Genomic DNA, 18,520 nt, shown 5'->3' on the forward strand with positions numbered 1-18,520 from the left:
TATCGTTCGTGAAATTTTCGTACAATGCGAACATTCGCGGGAGATGGCAAATGCTTGTTCATTCATTGTAACTTTATCATTCGCGATAAGTTGAAAACTTTCGAATTCTCGCCAGTGAGCATTCGTGAGAAAGAGCGTAATTTAATCATTCTTCGCACCCTGCTTAATTGTCCTTGAAAAAATATTTTTAATAAACCCACGCTTCGAGGTAGCCCTTGAAGAAATATTTTTAATAAATACACGATTCTTGGTAGCATTTGAAAAAAGTCTTATTACGTTTGTAACCACTGTGCCCCTGTGTAAAAATTTAAATTCATATTAGCCACTGGCGAAAAACGAAATCATTCATTGAACTCAGTCGTTATTTGAAATTATCTGCGGGCGGTGGGCCATAATAACATACAGACGCAACAAATCAACAAACCAAAAAAAAACTTTTCGATTTAATTTCATTACTAGTTCGTGTTTTTTTCCTACCGACGAAAAAACTATTATCCAACATTCGATTTAATTGAAGTGCAAAACGAAAATATAGACTGCAAGTGAAAACAATGTCATTGAAATTCAATACAACTCTCGAAGATTTAAGAAATTTAATCGATCTCCACTTGGGTGAGAAATTTTTGGAAAAAGATCCATTGTGGCAGGTGTTGGATTCACCCATTTCCGGGCGGGGATTATTTGCCCGGCGTGACATAAATACGGGTGATGTGATTTTACGTGAACCCGCATTGCTGGCTGGCCCGAAGGCCGGTCAGACAACAAATATCAACACTTGTGCGGTATGTTATTGCCGGTTGGAGGGTAGCGATGCGGAGATTATGTGTAAAAATGGTTGCACAATGCCTGTTTGCGACGTCTGCTGTAACTCCGAACGCCATGTGGGAGAGTGTAAAGTTTTCCGCAAATGGAAACCCAAAGATATGGGGAAAATTAATCGTCCCGCTCTACGTATTGTTTCCATAATGCGTTGCCTGTTCCTCAATGAAAATCAACATAAGCTGTTATATGCCCTACAAGCAAATCCCGATAAATACTACAAAGCTGAGGTACAAATGGCTGCCGGGTGTTTTGAAGAATTCACAAGAAATCCGGATATTTTAAATTATTTTTATCGTACAATTTGCGCCTTCAATACGAATGCCTTTGAGGGGAATAGTTGTGTTGGTGGACATGAAGTTCTGATAAGAGCTTTGTTCCCGGTGGCGGGTTTGATGAATCACCAGTGCACCCCAAATGCAAATCATCATTTTGAAAATGGTGAAACAATTGTTATTACGGCTGCTCGTCCTATACGGGAGGGGGAGGAAATTGTTACCAGCTATTCGAAGTTATTGTGGAGCACACTGGCCAGGAATACTTTCATGAAACTTACAAAACAATTTGAATGCTCGTGTGCGAGGTGTTTGGATCCGACGGTGAGTAGCTTTTTATACATATTTTTAATAACTGATATTAATAATTACAAAAATGTGTGTATAAAATGTACGATCTCGGAGCAGATCTTCGTTTTTATGAAAATTTTAAACTTGTTGCTGATCTTTCAAAAAATATTTTTAAAAAATCGAAACTTGTTAATAGTCAAACATTTTTTAAAAAATGTAAAATTGGGGTAGTGAAAAAATATTTTGAAACCAGTGAGCGGAGCAGTATAGTCGGGCGGTTGGCCCCCGACACCCTGCACAACTACCACGGAACTCTAAATTTCTGCGGATTTTTATTCCGAGCCTGGGCAATATTTCGTGGTAGTTGCATCCTTTTGCCCGATTAGAGGTCAACAGCACCTCTTCTTTACACTGACATATTTTCCGAATATTACTAATATTCAGTTCAGCCCTTCTAATTACTTGTCCAGATTCCCTTCACCGGTTGTTGTGATGTTCGACTGATAACTGTGTACTATAGATGGACTCGAAAAAAAAACAACAGAAAACGAGTAAGGAAAATAGTAAATATGACACCCTTGACCATATTGTGTATATTCTACATATATATGTGTATATTCTACATATGTTTGCCAGAGACTGATTTATATTACTTCAGTACTAATACTTCTGTACTAATTTATATTACTTCGATCGGCCTTAGCAACACCATTCTAAACTTAATTCTTGCAAATCGGAGGATATATAGGGACTTTGGTACACCATTTACATTAAATCGGACGAAAATATATATGGGCAATATCTAAATCTGAACCGATTTTCACGAAATTTAACACACATCATTCTAGACTTAACTCAGTACGCTATGCCAAATTTCGTGCAAATCGAAAGATATATAGGGACTTTGGTACACCATTTACCTAAAATCTGATGAATATATATTTGGGAGCTATATCTAAATCTGAACCGATTTTTCCCAATTTCAATAGGGTTCGTCCTTAGGGCCGAATAAATGCTCGACTTAAAAGGGTGATTCGATGCATATTCTCAAAAGGAACCATTTGTCTATCTCGTCTCCTTTTGCCTGTTACAAACACATGCACAAAGACATAAAACCCTGTAGTGTGGTGAAGGGTATAAAAATAAAGTTTTCGGTCCACTTCATCCCAAAATTATTATCTGATCATCACCGAAAATTATAGGCGTTGCACTTGACCACAACTGGAACCTCATGGAACATTTCAAAGCGATCAGCGCTATATTTCCGCCCTCTAGTGTGGTAATAATGGTTACTAAATAATATCTGAATACGTAAGCACTGGTAAATATTTATGGGTAACTCTCACATCCGAGTACGTACGACAATATAATTGGTATCAACTTAAAGGCCAGCCATCCTACTTGGATATACTATCAACTTCTCGGGTTTATGTTCTTCAGGAGTAAAACTATACGCTTTAGAATACAATGTTTGTAATTTTTTACACAAAAGCCAGGGTCCATTTGACCCGATAAATATTTACCGATTTTTGTCAAAAGAGGCATGCTTATTCGTTGGCCCGATCCCCTTCTCGATGTATGGGCCATAATTGCGGCCTCTGGAGCAAAAATTAAGTACTTGGTCCATTTCATCCCCTAAATATTAACCGGGTCTTCTTTGGGCAGAACCCATCCTACGCATTTCGTAATGATTGGTTCATAATTGTGGTCTGTATGGTGTTTACAAATTATAATGGTCAGGCGGACGAACGGACACACATGTCTAGATCAGCTAGTCGAGATATGACGATCGGTATATGTATATATGTATGGTCTATGACTAATATTTCGCGGCGTTGCAAACTCTTTGGGCTGTACAGAGCGATAATACCCTGACACATAGTTGCCAAAAAATATTTTTAAAAAAATCTAATCTTGGGGATAGTCACAAAATATTTTTAATAAATCCACGCTTTTTGCTATTCATTTTTGGGTCGTAATGACTATTTACACGAAAAGTGAAATTATTTTTGATATTTTCGATTTGTTGGCTATGTAACGGAAGCTATAAAGCTTTATACGGATTTAAAAAGCTTTGCCTATGAATTGTGGGCAACAAAGAGTGCATATATTTAGGAGGCAAGAAAAGTGGTGAATATTTTTTTTATTTGAACTTTACTTTTACACCCAATGGGTTTTCACAGATTCGCAACAAATTGAAACAAAAATGTTAAATCCAAGAGATGCACATTAATGTCTATTCAACAAAATGTTCGATAATTCGATTCGAAATTTCTATATAAATAATATTTTGTGTAAACAAGTATTAACATACCCTACACAACTGTGCAGCCCCAAAACGAGTTTGTAACGCCGCGAAATATTGGTCCTAGACCCAGCTTCAAATATACCCATACTCGACTAGATGAGTCAATATAGACGCCACAATTATGATCCGAACACCATGAAATTTTATCAGGGTGCGAAGAATGATTAAAATACACTCTTTCTCGCGAATGTTCACGCCGAGAATTCGAATGTTTTCAATTTATCACGAATGATAAAGTTACAATGAATGAACAAGCATTTGCATTCTCTCGCGAATGTTCGAACGTTTGTTGTTATTGTTTTTGCTGTTTTGAGCATTCGCGAGAATTTGGGAATGTTTGCTTTCATTCGTGAGATAATGTCAGAAAGAATTTCAACCACCAAACGAAACGAACGATCGTTGTTGTGTGCTCTCACTCGTTTGTTATGTGTGTGTGCGAACATTCTTTGGCGAATGCTCGTTTGGTAAAGAATTTATCGCCATAAATTCATTCGTAAAATGAGCACAAAACGAAAAGAATGCTTTTTAATTCATTCGCGAGCGAATTTTTGCGCACCCTGAATTTTACACTAGGAAGCGAATCTGGCCAAAAAATAAGCATGACTGTTCTCATGAAGATCGGTCAATATTATTTAGTGGGAGGTAAAATGGACAGAGACAAAAAATTACAAAATTTGTATTTCGGGGCGTATTTAGTTACTCGTGAAGGACATTTAACGGATATGTTGAGAGTATATCCATTATGAGTTTATAAGCTTTAAATTCATGCCAATTATATTGGCGTATGACCTCGGTTGTGGGAGTTATACGTAAATATTTAAATGTGTATTGTGTTATGATATTGTTCAGTATTACTATTACCCAACTAGAGGGGGGAATGTTGCGCTGAGCGTTTTGAAATTTTACGCGAAGTTCCCGTTATGATCAAGGTCAATGCCTATAATTTTTGGTGATGTACGGAAAACTTTATTTTTGGTCTACTCGCCTTTTACTGCCAGACCCACTTTGGCAGGCTCCTTCTCAAATTGTTCAAAGGTGGCTGTTACCGCTCTCAGTGTTCGACCCATTCACGCAGGATGTTAAAAAGAACACTCGACAAACTGTCACCTTGTCTGAATCCTCGTTCGGCATTAAAGGGCTCCGAGAGATCATTTCTGACTTTAACTGCTGATCTTGGGCCAGATAAAGTTATCCTGCATCGTCGTATTAATTTTGCAGGAATGCCAAACGCAAACATGGCTTTATACACCTCTGAACGGATAGGGCTGTCGAATGCGGCTTTAAAGTAGACGAATAGATGGAATGTGTCTATGTGTATTTCGTGGGTTTTTCCAGAATTTGGCGCAGAGTGAAAATCTGGTCAATGGTGGATTTGCTAGGTCTGAAGCCGCATTGGTATGGTCCAATAATGTCATTGACCATTAGATTCAATCGTTGACACTGCACATTGGATAGTACTTTACATGCGATGGGAAGGAGACTTATTCCTAGTTGGCACATAGTTGGCACATATCGTCTTGTCTCCTTTTTTGTGCACAGGACACAGGATGCTGAGGTTCCAATCATTGGGCATGTATTCTTCTAGCCAAATTGTATAAATCAGCTGGTGCATGCTCCTTACCAGCATCTGACCACCAGTCTTGAATAATTCGGCTTGTAACCCAGCGGCACCTGCTGCTTCATAATTTTTCAGCCGATTGATTGCTATTCTGACTTCATATTGGCTAGGTGGTATACAATCTACACCGTCATATATTATTTTTTTCAAAATGCTCCTTCCAGATCCTCAGTACGCTGTCTGTATTTGTCACCAGGTTTCCTTCTTCATCTCTACATGTGGATGTGCCTGCACCAAAGCCTTCGGTTTGGTGTTTTACCCGTTGGTAACATTTTCGGGCTTTATTCTGACTCCTGTACATCTCGATTAGCTCACGCTCACGTTTTTCCTGTTCTTTTTTACCAGCATCTGACGACCAGTCTTGAATACTTCGGCTTGTAATCCATCGGCACCTGCTGCTTTATTATTCTTCAGCCGACTAATTGCTATTCTGACCTCATCTTGGCTAGGTGGTATACAATCTACACCGTCATATATTATTGGTGGTGCGGTATCCTCTTCACCGCTACTATTTGATACCAGAAGTTTTTCAAAATGCTCCTTTCAGATCCTCAGTACGCTGTCTGTATCTGTCACCAGGTTTCCTTCTTCATCTCTACATGTGGATGTGCCTGCACCAAAGCCTTCGGTTTGGTGTTTTAACCGTTGGTAGAATTTTCGGACTTTATTCTGACTCCTGAACATCTCGATTTGCTCACATTTTTCTTGTTCTTTCTTCTTTTTTCTGAAAATACGTTTCTCCACTCTCCCTATAGTTCTCTATCGCATTGTGTGTTGCTACTGTCCGCAGGGTTGCCCTATACGTTGTGTTTTTCACATCAGTAGCATTACGACACTCCTGATTGTACCACGGATTTCTTGATGGCGGTCTTTGGTACCCAAGTGTTGCTTTTGCAGACAATTTTCAGTGACACGCACATCATATCAAGTTCTCTTCCAATTTGAGGTTTCGAAGTTCTCTTCCAATTTAAGGAAATTTGAATGCACATAACATAGTGGAACTTATCAGTTCGGGCCGGCCGAACAATAAACTTACTCCACCGGCAATTTATGGGTTAAACAGCAGTCACATTTCAATATTTTCGGGGTTTCTTTTTTTTTGTTCTTTGCCCGCATCATGTTTTCACATTTTGTTAATAAAAATGTTGCAGTTGAAATCAAACCTAAAATGCATGAACCGGCAAGCTAAAACACACAACAATTATTGTTGTTAATAAAAAAATGTATTTTTGTTGTTTTTCGGAAAATCTATGTGTGGGTGGTTAGTATTTGGACTATTGCCTCCATAGAAATGTTTGTTGTTCCATTAAGAGGCGCTGTGTGTGAGAGACTGATTTTTGTTTCTTAATTTTTTATTGCTTTGGGGATGAAGGGGGCCGATAAAAATTGTGTTTGATTTTATTTAGAACGAGAACAAGAAAAAAAACAACAAACCAAAAATGAAAAATACAATTTTTTTCTATATTTTCACACTGATTAGCATCTGTGATGTGTGAAAGATGTTTATCGAATGAAACACATCGTATTATAAATCAGTTGGTATTTGAATTCCGGCGGGTGTGGAAATTAAAAAAAAAAATTGGAAAATAATCGAAGGAGAAAATTTTTTTGCTAGCGTGACAAAACATTTTTAATTAATTCAAAAAATATTTCAAACAAAATTCTGAAAATGTCTCTAAAATCAAATATCAGCACTGTGGATTTAGCTAACCTCATAAACGCGCATTTAGGTTCGGAATATCTAAAAGAACAACCCTCGTGGCAGGTGTTCGATTCTCCTATTTCTGGTCGAGGTATTTTTGCTAGCAGAGATATAGCTCCGGGTGAAGTTATTTTAAAAGATCGCGCCCTGGTCGTTGGACCCAGAGGCACTTTGGATACGTCCAATTCCAAAACTTCATGTGTTGTGTGTTATCGCCAATTAGAAGTTATGTGTAAAAATGGTTGTGGTCTACCCATATGCTCTGAGTGTTCCCAGGGAAATCGTCATGCCACCGAATGTGAATTATTTCGGCGATGGAAACCCAAAGATGCAACCAAAATCAATTCCCATATCCTGCGTTTAGTATCAATTGTTCGCTGTTTCTTTTTGAATGATCTGCAGCGTAAACTATTCCTCTCCCTGCAACCCCATTCCGATAAATATTATATGCTGGAGTTACAAAAGGCGACTGCCTGTTTTGAACACTTCCCCAAAGATCGTGAAATGTTGGAATATTTCTATCATAGTATTTGTGTTTTCAATACAAATGCCTTTGATGGTGGCAGTCAAAAGGGTTTTGAGAATGAGGGTCGCGTCAGAGCCTTATTTCCGTTGGCTGCCATGTTGAATCATCAATGCCGTCCAAATGCTGAACATCATTTTGAAAATCCGGAGACGATTGTCGTCACTGCCGTCCGCCCTATTAAGCAGGGCGAGGAAATTGTAACGTCTTATACGAAATTGTTGTGGAGTACAATGACACGGAAAATGTTCTTGAAAATGACGAAACATTTTGAGTGCTGCTGTGAGAGGTGCTTGGATCCAACGGTGAGTAAAATTTGGTGGGGTTCCTTTATTCATTTCTTCGGAATTTCGAGGTTTGAATTTTCCTATAGAATTTTTGTCTTTAAAAATCTAGAATCGATCATTAATAAATTACGTCTGCCTATGGTGGTGTCGATGTTTTATATTGTGGATATGTTAAAATGTGGACTTATATTCGAAATTTTGTAGGAGGGTATAATTTATCCTCTTGTAACCGGGAATCTGGAATCTTAAAAATATCTTTAAAGGGGACTGGGGTTTTTAATGAGGTTTCAAGTCGGATAAAGTCATGGAACTGTGTCCTTATCATCGGCTAACCTGATAACTATCAATCGCTTTGGTTGGAACCGTTAAAATAGCGATAATGTGGTTGGACCTTCAGATTTTGATTATAAAAATATATAAATAGATATTTTAAACCTGTAACCTCCTAAGGAAGTTCGAATTACAACTTTTACAATTGGGTATGTGACCATAACCTTAAACACACCTAAAATGGGGCTGAAATGATAGTTTTATACCCTCAGTCAAAAATGTTCCTATCGACATATTGGTTTTAGACCATAAGTTTTTTAGACACAATCCAGCTTTTAAATGAGGTTTACACGAAACCATGGAAGTGTCTTCTTATCATCGGAGAGCCTGAAATCCCTTTGGTTGGAAAATATCTCTAGGACCTTTAAAATAGACCTTCAGATTTTGATTATGAAAATATCTAAAGGGGTATTTTTCAACCTTCTAAAGAAGTGTGAATTTACAACTTCTACCTTTGGGAATATGACCACAACCTTAAATATACCTAACATGGTGCTGTGGCTTAATACGTTAAAACATTCATCTATTACCAGGAAGAAACCGGGTCATGCCATCTCTGAGTGATTATATTTGCCACAATATGATATTTTTATAGCCTTAGCCTTCTGCTTAATGAGAGTATATACTCTTCGCTACGTCAAAAATGTGCTTAATCGAAATAATGGTTTTATATCCTATTTTTTACCAAATCCGATTCGAACGATTTGGAGTCGATTGACAAATGTGCGTTTGTCTGGCTGGTGCGCATGATAATTCTCGTAGGGATTAACTGATTTCATCCAAACTTAGCATATCGTAATATTTCTTTCAAAATCAAATCAATTTCGAAGATTGGGAATATCGGTCCATATCTTATGTTACCTCCCCCACAAAATAATTCAAATTTTGTTGAATATTAATTTTGAATCGAACTTTACACAACCTATTATCTTTATCAAGCCTAGATGAAGTCAGAAGTCCACTCTTTCTGGTACCTCCCCCACAAAGGATCAAAATGTTAAATATTTATAAATCTAATATTAGGCGAATGGAATGTTCGATTTGATTCATGCTGTGCACATCGTAATATTTCTTTCAAACTCAAATCAATTTAGAAGGTGGGGAATATCGGTTCATTCCTTTTGGTACCTACCCCACAAAATGATCCAAAGTTTGCAGAAAAGTTTGCGCCATCTAATATTTTAACCAAGCCTGTATTATGTTTGAAGGTGAGCTTATCGGTCCACTATTTTTGGTACCTCTACCACAATTTTGAAAACTTGTAAATTTCATATTTCGAATGGAAGTATCCGATTTTATCTAAATACTACATTAAGTTCGAATGTGGGACTCATCGGTCTAGTCCTTCTGATACATCCCAACTCAATGGATTACAATTTTTAACATTTGTAAATCCAATATCATGCGTATGAAAAGTCCGACTTTATCCAAACTATGTTCATCGGAATATTTTTTGTCTGATGGTGAGATCCATCGGCCAAGTCCTTCTGGAATGGGTTAAAATTAAAAAAACTGTCCGATTTCATTCTCTGTCCGATATCATTCAATATGTCCACATCGTTGTATCGTAACTAACTCTATATCAGGTCCCAAGATGGAACCCATCGGCCCAATCCTTCTGGAACATATACCACCATGTATAAACTTTGAATACCTTTAATATTCATATGAAGCGAATGGAGTATCCGATTTAATCCATTGATTATACATCGTAATATTTTACCAAGACCTAAGATGGGATATGTAGGACATATGTGTATATATATATTGCATATTCCCGCTACTTCGTTAGCGAATGTGGGAATTATTTAAAAACCAATACCGACAATAATTAAAATTTTAGTACCATTAAGTCCCTAAGTTCTCTTATAGTACGTATTTCCAAAGTTACCTCCATATCTCAACATTCTCTACACTAAATTTGGTATAATTTATTACACTTTGTACTCTGGTAATAATTATTTCTAAAATAAATTAATACCATTTAGTACTCAATAATATAAAATTTTATTTCTACCTACCATACATCCATACACACCATCCAACACTCTAAAAATAATCTTATTTTGAAATTTAAGTGTTTCAGCTCTATTGGTTCACCCAAAATCCAAATAGTACCAAATTTAGTACCATACTACACACAGTAGTAGAAAATTCCAAAACTTCATACATATCCCCATCCTACACCCCATCAGTGATCCAAATTTAAGGATTCCAGCTGTATTGGTTCACCGAAAAACCAAATAGTATTTAGCCCTATCCATTCTCATGCTATGAAATTGTAGCAAATTTAGTACATTTTAGTACTTTTCAGTTCGAATGTCCAAACACCATTTGCTACATCGATTCTACACTCCATCAGTGACCTCCTTTTAGAGTTCTACCTCTTCCGGTTCGACAAATACTAATGGTACCACATTTAGTACTTTTCGTTCCGTTCTAGTAGGAATTTCCAAAAACCCAGGCTTATCTGACACCTTTGGACCAAGGGTGACCCTCACCACAAATTTCTAGATTCTAGCTCCAGCCGTTTCGTCAGGGCATTGATGAATCGTTAAATCAGTTACTCAGCCAGTAAGTCAATCACTTTTCTCTTTTATTGTTATAGATAGATGAAGAAAATAGTACACCCTTTGTGGTCCAAAATTGGTAGATATAGTATAATTATCGGCTATATAAGCCCATCATCTCTGGTAACTTCCTCACAAAAGGTAAACATTTTGGAAAATTATACATTTAATGAAAAAAATGCATCACCTCGATACTACACAGAAATTGCCTAGACCTCCGTAAACCAAAATATCAAAAAAGGACATGATACTACATATAGAACTCATCTGTATACATCATATGAGGGGGCTCGAATTCTCTGGGGCCACACAAACTTATAAAATCCTCAAAACATATTTGTGACATTGACTCGGGCATTTGCCTTTTTCTGTGAGAAAGTACTTTTTCTTTTGAAAAAAAAACAATTTTACGATGACCTAAAGGGTACCTCCCTATTCTCGATGTTCCAGTGATCGGAAATCATCACCGCAGTCGAAAGGAAGTTTTCAAGTGTTTACATACACAGTTACACGTCTTCAATGTAATGCATGTCCATTTGCCAGGCGCTTGAAAATCATAAAAATTTTAAATCGAAAATGGAGAGGGGTATCCTTTAATGTATCAAGATCGTAATACTAGGATTCGATAAATCAAAATACCATATTAAACCAGTGAGCGGTGAAGTATGATACTCAACACAACCACCATGAGAATCTAACTTTCTGTGGTTATATATTTTGAGCCTGGGCAATATTTTCCAAATCGTGTTTTCCCGAGGTGAATATTTACGGCATAAAATAGAAATTTGGTCACTTTATGTTTTGGTTGATTTGAGGCTCGGAATACTAAGTATTTCGTCAGATCCCCTTCACCGTGTAAAATATGTAATAATCTGCATATAATAACATCTACAGCGACTAGAAAATCCATTTGACGTGGTCAATATATAGACCGATATTCTTCAAAACAGTCATGCTTATTATTTGACCAGGTTCCCTTCGTGGGTCATAGTTGTGGCCTCTAGAGCGACCAGAAAACAGACAAAAAAATATGTTTTTGGTCCCTTTTATGGCAATAGGGGTCTTCATTGGCCAGAACCCATTCTACATGCAAAATTTCGTGACGATAGGTCCATAACTGAGGCCCGTATCGTGTTTACAAATTAAAATGGACAAAAGTCTATGCCGACTCAGCTAGCCTAGATCGGTATACTTAATGGTTGATTCAGGATCAATATATCGCTGTGTTACAAACTGTAGGGCTGCACAAAGCTTTAATACTCCGACAACATAGTTGTGTAGGGTATACAAATTCAGCAAGGGCTTTTAAGAATTAAATATCTCGCTTCGAATTTGATTGAAAAAAATATATGTTGATAGACTGATATTGAGTACATACACAATTTATGAGGTCTCCTATTCATACCCGATGACAAAATAAATATTTGATTGCATATGACTTTTTCCAATAATTTTTTTTTTAATTTTAATGGCCGACAAAAAAGTTTATTTTTTATTTAATTCTAGACGGAGATAGCACTTTTCTATAAAAATCCATAGTTGTTTCTTTCCTGTTTTAATTTGTATTACCAATTATCCAAAAACTTTGTAAAAACCTGCCATGATCCACTTTGATATATGAAATTAACAATTTAGTAAAAATACTCCTCCCAAAATAAATTATTAATTGTTCGGAAAAAAATCATAATTTCGTATAGCAGAATTCGTTGTGCGCGTTAAAGCATCTCAGATATGCATCATGCTATTGTTTGTGTTATTTGTCACATTGTCGACGTGCTCTGCTGTCATTCATATTTGAACGACAGCTGGCAGCCGGTGGTTGGCGATGATGAAGGCGAGGATGATGCTGATGAATATTATTTTTCATTAGCCAGAAAATGTTGTTAAGATATTTTTTACGCAAGGCTAACTAACAAATAGTGCGACATGTTTTACAAATGGGGAGACATCGAAGAAAAAGTATTTTTTATTAATGAATAAAATTAATAAAAACAACGACGGAAGACAAGAGGATGTATTATGCAGAAATTTTGGGATGATTGATGATTTTTTTCTCATTAATTCATCGACTGTTCTTGACATATTACTACTAAGCTTCCCTACAAAAAATTATCAGATGTCTTTCAGATGCTGCCCAAAAATAAATATTTAAATCATTCCAGAGGTGTAGTTAGCCCTACCTCTCTCTCTCTCTTTCTATTTTTCAATGGTTTCAATTGGTTATTAAATATATATGCATTTGCTTCTCTTCGCATTTTTAGTCGAAACACTAATTAATTCTTTGCTTGGGCAGAATATCGGTAGATTAACATGTAATGGCAATAAGTCCATTTTACCATTTTACAGGAGAGACAACCAGTGACATACAAAAAAGGATTTGTATCGAATTTCATCCAATTCGGATCATAAATCGACTCAGAAAGTTATTCTATGCATATTCTCAAATGGAATCATTGTTCCACTCCTTTTCGTACCTTCCCTACAAATGGTCCAAATTTTCAATATTTGTAAATCCAATTTCAGGCGATTGGAATTTCCGATACGAACCAAACTTTGCACAACCCATTATCTTTACGAAGTCTAGATTAAGTCAAAAGATGGGACACATCTTTCGGTACCTTCCCCACGAATGGTCAAAAAAACCTTTACTAACCTTATATCTATTATCTTTACTAACCCTATATCAAGTCCGAAGATGGGACGCAGTAGTCCACTCCTTCCGGCACCTCCCTCACAAATGGTCAATATTTTATAAAATGTTATCAACATTAAAAAAGTGGACTTATTGCCTTTTCACGTCTGTGTGTGTGTTTTAATTTTTAAATCCATTACACTGTATGACAAATTTCAATTTTTTTTATAATTACCGGGAAATTCCAACAGATTATGAAAGAGGGGCTAAAAAAAGAAGACACGTGTATCGGCGTTTTGAAAGTTTACGTCGGGAGGTAACCTAAAAGGGGGGGGGGAATATTCCCCCTTTTCAAGAATTTTGATAATTTTCGAATTATGTTGGAATTTCTCGGAAATTATTTTTTGTGTTGCACAGTGTTATCTGCATACGAGAATATTTTCTATGCATTTAAAAATAATTTGTGGCATGCGATAATTATGTTGCTGTTTGTGTATTCGTACATCAATTACACTGTGCTACAAAATTCCAAAAGTTCCAACAGATAATGAAAGATGGACTAAAAATAGAAGTTTATTTTCGTTTTGAAAAATTTTCGTCGGTAGAAACCACAAAAAATGGAGGTAAAATTTCTCCTTTTTAAAACATTCGAAAATATTCACATTAGGATTTCTTGAAATCCTGAAATCCAAAGCGTGGATTGATACTAATAACGCATGGTAGAATATACAATCCTCAAAGTTCTGCAATTTAGATTATATAGTACAGGCATTAGCGAATATTTGGGGTTATAGTTATATGAGGGCTATGCCTAAGTAATGACAGACATATGTCAATTTCGAACCCAATATTTCTGTTTTGTGTCTCATTTCAGCGTAGACCTACATAGCCCATCTTCAAACTTGACCTGCCTCGAGACAAAAGACGACTCTATGCAATCTATCTCAATTCGTTTAGACGCTAGAGTGATTACAACAGACAGACGGACATGGCTATATCATCATAGAATTTTACGCTGATCAAGAATATTTATACTTTATAGGGTCGGAGATGATTATTTCGATGAGTTACAAACGGAAAAACAAAATTAATATACCTTCCATACTATGGTGGAGGGTATAAAAATAGGACATTTTCTAAAAATTAAATTGCATTGGTCCGCAATTTTTTATCCCTCTCCACACTGTGGTACAGGGTATTATGTCTTAGTGCATATGTTTGTAACAGGCTAAAGGAAACGAGATAGATACATGGTTCCTTTTGAGAATATGCAAGAATCACTTTCTGATTCGATTTGTGCATGCCGTCTGCCTATGTATTTTTGTGAACAAAGCACAGGTCGCATTTATGATCCGAATTGGGTGAAATTTGGCACAGCGCATTTATGTGGCCCAAGGACGAACTCTATTGGAGAAAATCGGTTCACATTTAGATATAGCTCCACTATATATATTTTCGTCGGATTTTATCTAAATGGTGCGCCAAACTCCCAATATTTGTTCGATTAAAACAAAATTTTTTTACTGCGTACTGAATTAAGCCAATTTTAATGTCTGTCAAGTTTTATAAATATCGGTTCAGATCTAGATATAGCTCCCATATATAACTACGTCCGATTTTATGTAAATGGTGCACCAAACTCCCAATTTTTGTCAGATTGACACAGAATTGTGCATGAAATTGAGTACAGAATTAGGTCCAGATAAACATATGCAAAGTTTGTTGAAATCGGTTCAGATTTAGATATAGCTCTCATATATATTTTCGTACAACTTCATGCAAATGGTGCACCGAGGTGCTTACTTTTTGTGGCGTTACATGAAATATTGTAGAGAGTATTATATTAAAAATTGTTGAAATCGGTTCAGATTTAGATATAGTTTCCATATATATATATATATATATATATATCCGTTTGATTTCGTCTAAATGGTGTACCAAATAACAAATTTTTTTTCGATTGGGACGAATTTCTACACAACATATAATGTTGGAGCTGCAATAACACATATTGAAATTTGTAAAATATATTCAGATGTATATATTACCGCTATATGTTTTCGCCCGATTTCATGCAATATGTGCTTTAAAGACCCCCCCCATTCTCGGGGTCAAAATTTTTTTGATTTAATTCGATTCTACACTAATTCAAGAATGTCCCTACAAAATTTCAAGTGAAAATCTCAAGAATTCTTGAAGATATAGCCGATTTGTTGTGTCAGCATCAAGTGACGGCTAAATGGCTTCTCAAACTTTAAACGCGTTTTTCTCTTTTGTGAATGGCGGGCACGATAACTCAAAAACTAATAACCAAATCGATTCCAAATTTTTACACGTTTCTCTGTGTGTGTATAGCTATCGTATGAACTAGGATAAAGCCGATCGGTGAAGATCTTCCTTATTTTTTAACTCGGTTTTTGGTCAAAAATCGGCGAAGTCAATAATCCTAGTTCCTACGAGAGCCAGACATGTACTCTTTCTAACAACGTTGGAATTTTCGGATTCCGATGTTCCAGTGAGGAGTTATCATGCCCGCCATCAAAAATAAGGACTTTTCTTTAATTATAAAAAACAACAACAAAATAATAACAAAATTTTTTTGTAAATTATTTTTTTTTTCTATTTTATATCTTCAATTATATATGTGTAAAGTTACAAACCTTAACAAGCATTGGTATTGATTTACCAGCCCATTGAAAATCTTGAAAAATTAAAATCGAGAATGGATGGGGTTCCCTTAAATAATAAAGGTTTCTCCTACCGAGATGAAATTGTGGTCAGCGCAATGTGCTGAAGCATATTAGATGTCGTATGTCACGGTTGCTCCATTAGGTCCTGATTTACATATAGCTCCCATACATAACTACATTTCTTACAAATGGTAGTCTGAAGAATACATGTCTGCCAGATTGACATGCATTTTTTCGCAGATATATGGTTTTTTCATTGGTTCAAATATCTATGTAGATCACACATTTAATTTCCTCCAAATATGCTAAGTTGGTTCTATCTACAGGATATTGTTTATTTGGGTACATCTCTTGTATGTACCCAAAATGTTGAAGAGTATCATATAGTCGGTTCCGACTTTTGAAATGTCCCTATTGGTTTTAATTTTTATAGTTCATACCAAAGTCTGACATTTACTCTTTCGAATGCCGTTGGAATTTTTGAATTCGGACGTTCCAGTGGTCGCAAATCATGTCCACCGTGGAAAAAAGGACTTTTATTTAATTACAAAAACAACAACAACAATACTATGTCAATTAATTTTATTATCCTATGCAAAGTTACAGGTCTTCAACATCATTTACGGCAATTTCCCAGCAGTTTAAAATTTCAAATCGAGAATTGAAGGGGGTTCCCTTAAGTGTGTGAACTGACTACTCGACATACAACTTTTCAGCAATAATGAAAACTTAAAGCCAAAGCTCTATGAAGCATAGTGAGCTTTTTTTGAATTATTGAAAAAGTTTTAAAGGCTATTATTTTACAAAACACATTTGCATACTTTTAGGCATTTGGAATTCAAAGTATTAGAAACTAAATACGTCGGTATATTTTATGCGTTTAACTACCCATCAGGGCCTCCGTAATTTTATTTTTTCGAATGGGATGTGCATTATTATATTCTTATTTTAAATTTAAATATTTGATATTTTCAAAAAAAAAAAGTTATTAGATCTGTGCTTTACTCGATACATGAAAATACATTTTATGTTTTTCGAATTTTGAAGAACGAAAATAAACGTCAGCCAAACGTCAGTATTATTGTGGTATTTACATATAGACAACCACTTGAAGGGATACAATGTTTCTGTTTGTTTATTTCTGTTCAGTTCTTACTTGAATGCCGGCCAGAGCGAAAGTGTAACAGAATAATTTTAAAAGATAAAAAAATATAAATACGAAATGCCTTTAAAATTTAATATTACTACGGAAAATCTGAAGAAGCTAATCGACACCCATATGGGCCCAGAACTATTAAAAGAAAATAATTCGTGGGAGGTATTAGAATCACCTTTGTCGGGACGTGGTATATTTGCGGTGCGTGAAATAGCTGCTGGAGAGGTGATATTACGCGATATTGCCTTGACGGTGGGGCCGACAAATTCTTCCACTCAAACAATTTGTGTTGTGTGTTATAAACACCTAGAGGGCAATGACCCAGATATTATGTGTAAAAATGGCTGCACTTTGCCCTTGTGCGGGGACTGTTCAAATGTTAGTACCCACTCAACAGAGTGTGAACTATTTAGACGCTGGAAACCCAAAGAGACAACAAAAATCTCTCCCCAACTGTTGCGGTTTGTCTCCATTGTTCGCTGTTTATTTCTCAGTGACACCCAGCGTAGGTTATTACTTGCCCTACAGGCCAATAACGACAAATACTATGTGAAGGAACTAGAAAAAGTTGCTGCCGGCTTTACAAACTTCCCCAGCGATCGTGAGCTATTGGAGTATTTCCAATTCAGCATTGCTGCCTTCAATACCAATGCCTTTGAAGGCAACTGCCATCAACAGATGGAACAACAGACAGCCGGCCGAGTTCGTGCCTTATTTCCATTGGCATCATTGATGAATCATCAGTGTACCCCGAATGCTGATCATTATTTTGAAAATCCCCAGACACTTGTCATTTATGCGACACGTCGCATAGAGCGCGGTGAGGAGATTGTCACATCATACACAAAATTACTTTGGAGTTCGTTGATGCGAAAAATGTTCCTCAAAATGACAAAACATTTTGAATGTTGCTGTCCCAGATGTTTAGATCCGACGGTGAGTATAAATAAATCAATCGGTGTGTGTGCCTAGTTCATCAAATGTATGACAAGTGTGTAAAATATTTATAGATCATGTTTTTTAGTTGCACAATGGGTTGAAATGAAAAAAAAATGCAAACAAATTAAATATTAAATTTTGTTAATTAGTAATGAAACACCGATAAAAAAAGTCGAATCGTCATTAAGTTCGACTTCAATTAAGAATACAGAACTTCAATTATGAAGACAAAAGTCGGGTTGTATACTATGTCATTGAAAATTGGACCGGTGCTACACATTTTTCGAATAGAAATTTGAAGCGGAATCCTAAGTTACTGTCACGAACTTAACTATTTTTGTCAGAATAAAAATCTAAAATTTTGTATTTAAGATCATATA

The 18,520-nt window shown here is 36.1% G+C and overlaps 3 protein-coding genes across 3 annotated transcripts; all 3 read left to right on the forward strand.

Annotated features, from left to right (window-relative positions):
- Positions 1-551: 551 nt before the first annotated feature.
- Positions 552-5,692, forward strand: LOC133329685 (SET domain-containing protein SmydA-8-like). Its single transcript, XM_061538162.1, has 2 exons — positions 552-1,418; positions 5,657-5,692. Exons 1-2 carry the CDS (start codon positions 552-554, stop codon positions 5,690-5,692), a joined length of 903 nt encoding a protein of 300 aa, XP_061394146.1.
- Positions 5,693-6,980: 1,288 nt separating this feature from the next.
- LOC133329686 (SET domain-containing protein SmydA-8-like) lies at positions 6,981-13,132 on the forward strand. The gene is made up of 2 exons (XM_061538163.1): positions 6,981-7,841; positions 13,070-13,132. Exons 1-2 carry the CDS (start codon positions 6,981-6,983, stop codon positions 13,130-13,132), a joined length of 924 nt encoding a protein of 307 aa, XP_061394147.1.
- Positions 13,133-17,267: 4,135 nt separating this feature from the next.
- On the forward strand, positions 17,268-18,137 carry LOC133329687 (SET domain-containing protein SmydA-8-like; the record flags this gene model as incomplete). The annotated part of the gene is made up of 1 exon (XM_061538165.1): positions 17,268-18,137. A coding segment is annotated over exon 1 (870 nt), but the record flags the coding sequence as incomplete, so codon positions are not given.
- Positions 18,138-18,520: the final 383 nt, after the last annotated feature.

This window comes from Musca vetustissima, unplaced genomic scaffold (assembly GCF_032173495.1).
Source record: "Musca vetustissima isolate MV318-11 ecotype Yass unplaced genomic scaffold, APGP_CSIRO_Mvet_v1 utg7584, whole genome shotgun sequence".
NCBI lineage: Eukaryota > Metazoa > Arthropoda > Insecta > Diptera > Muscidae > Musca > Musca vetustissima.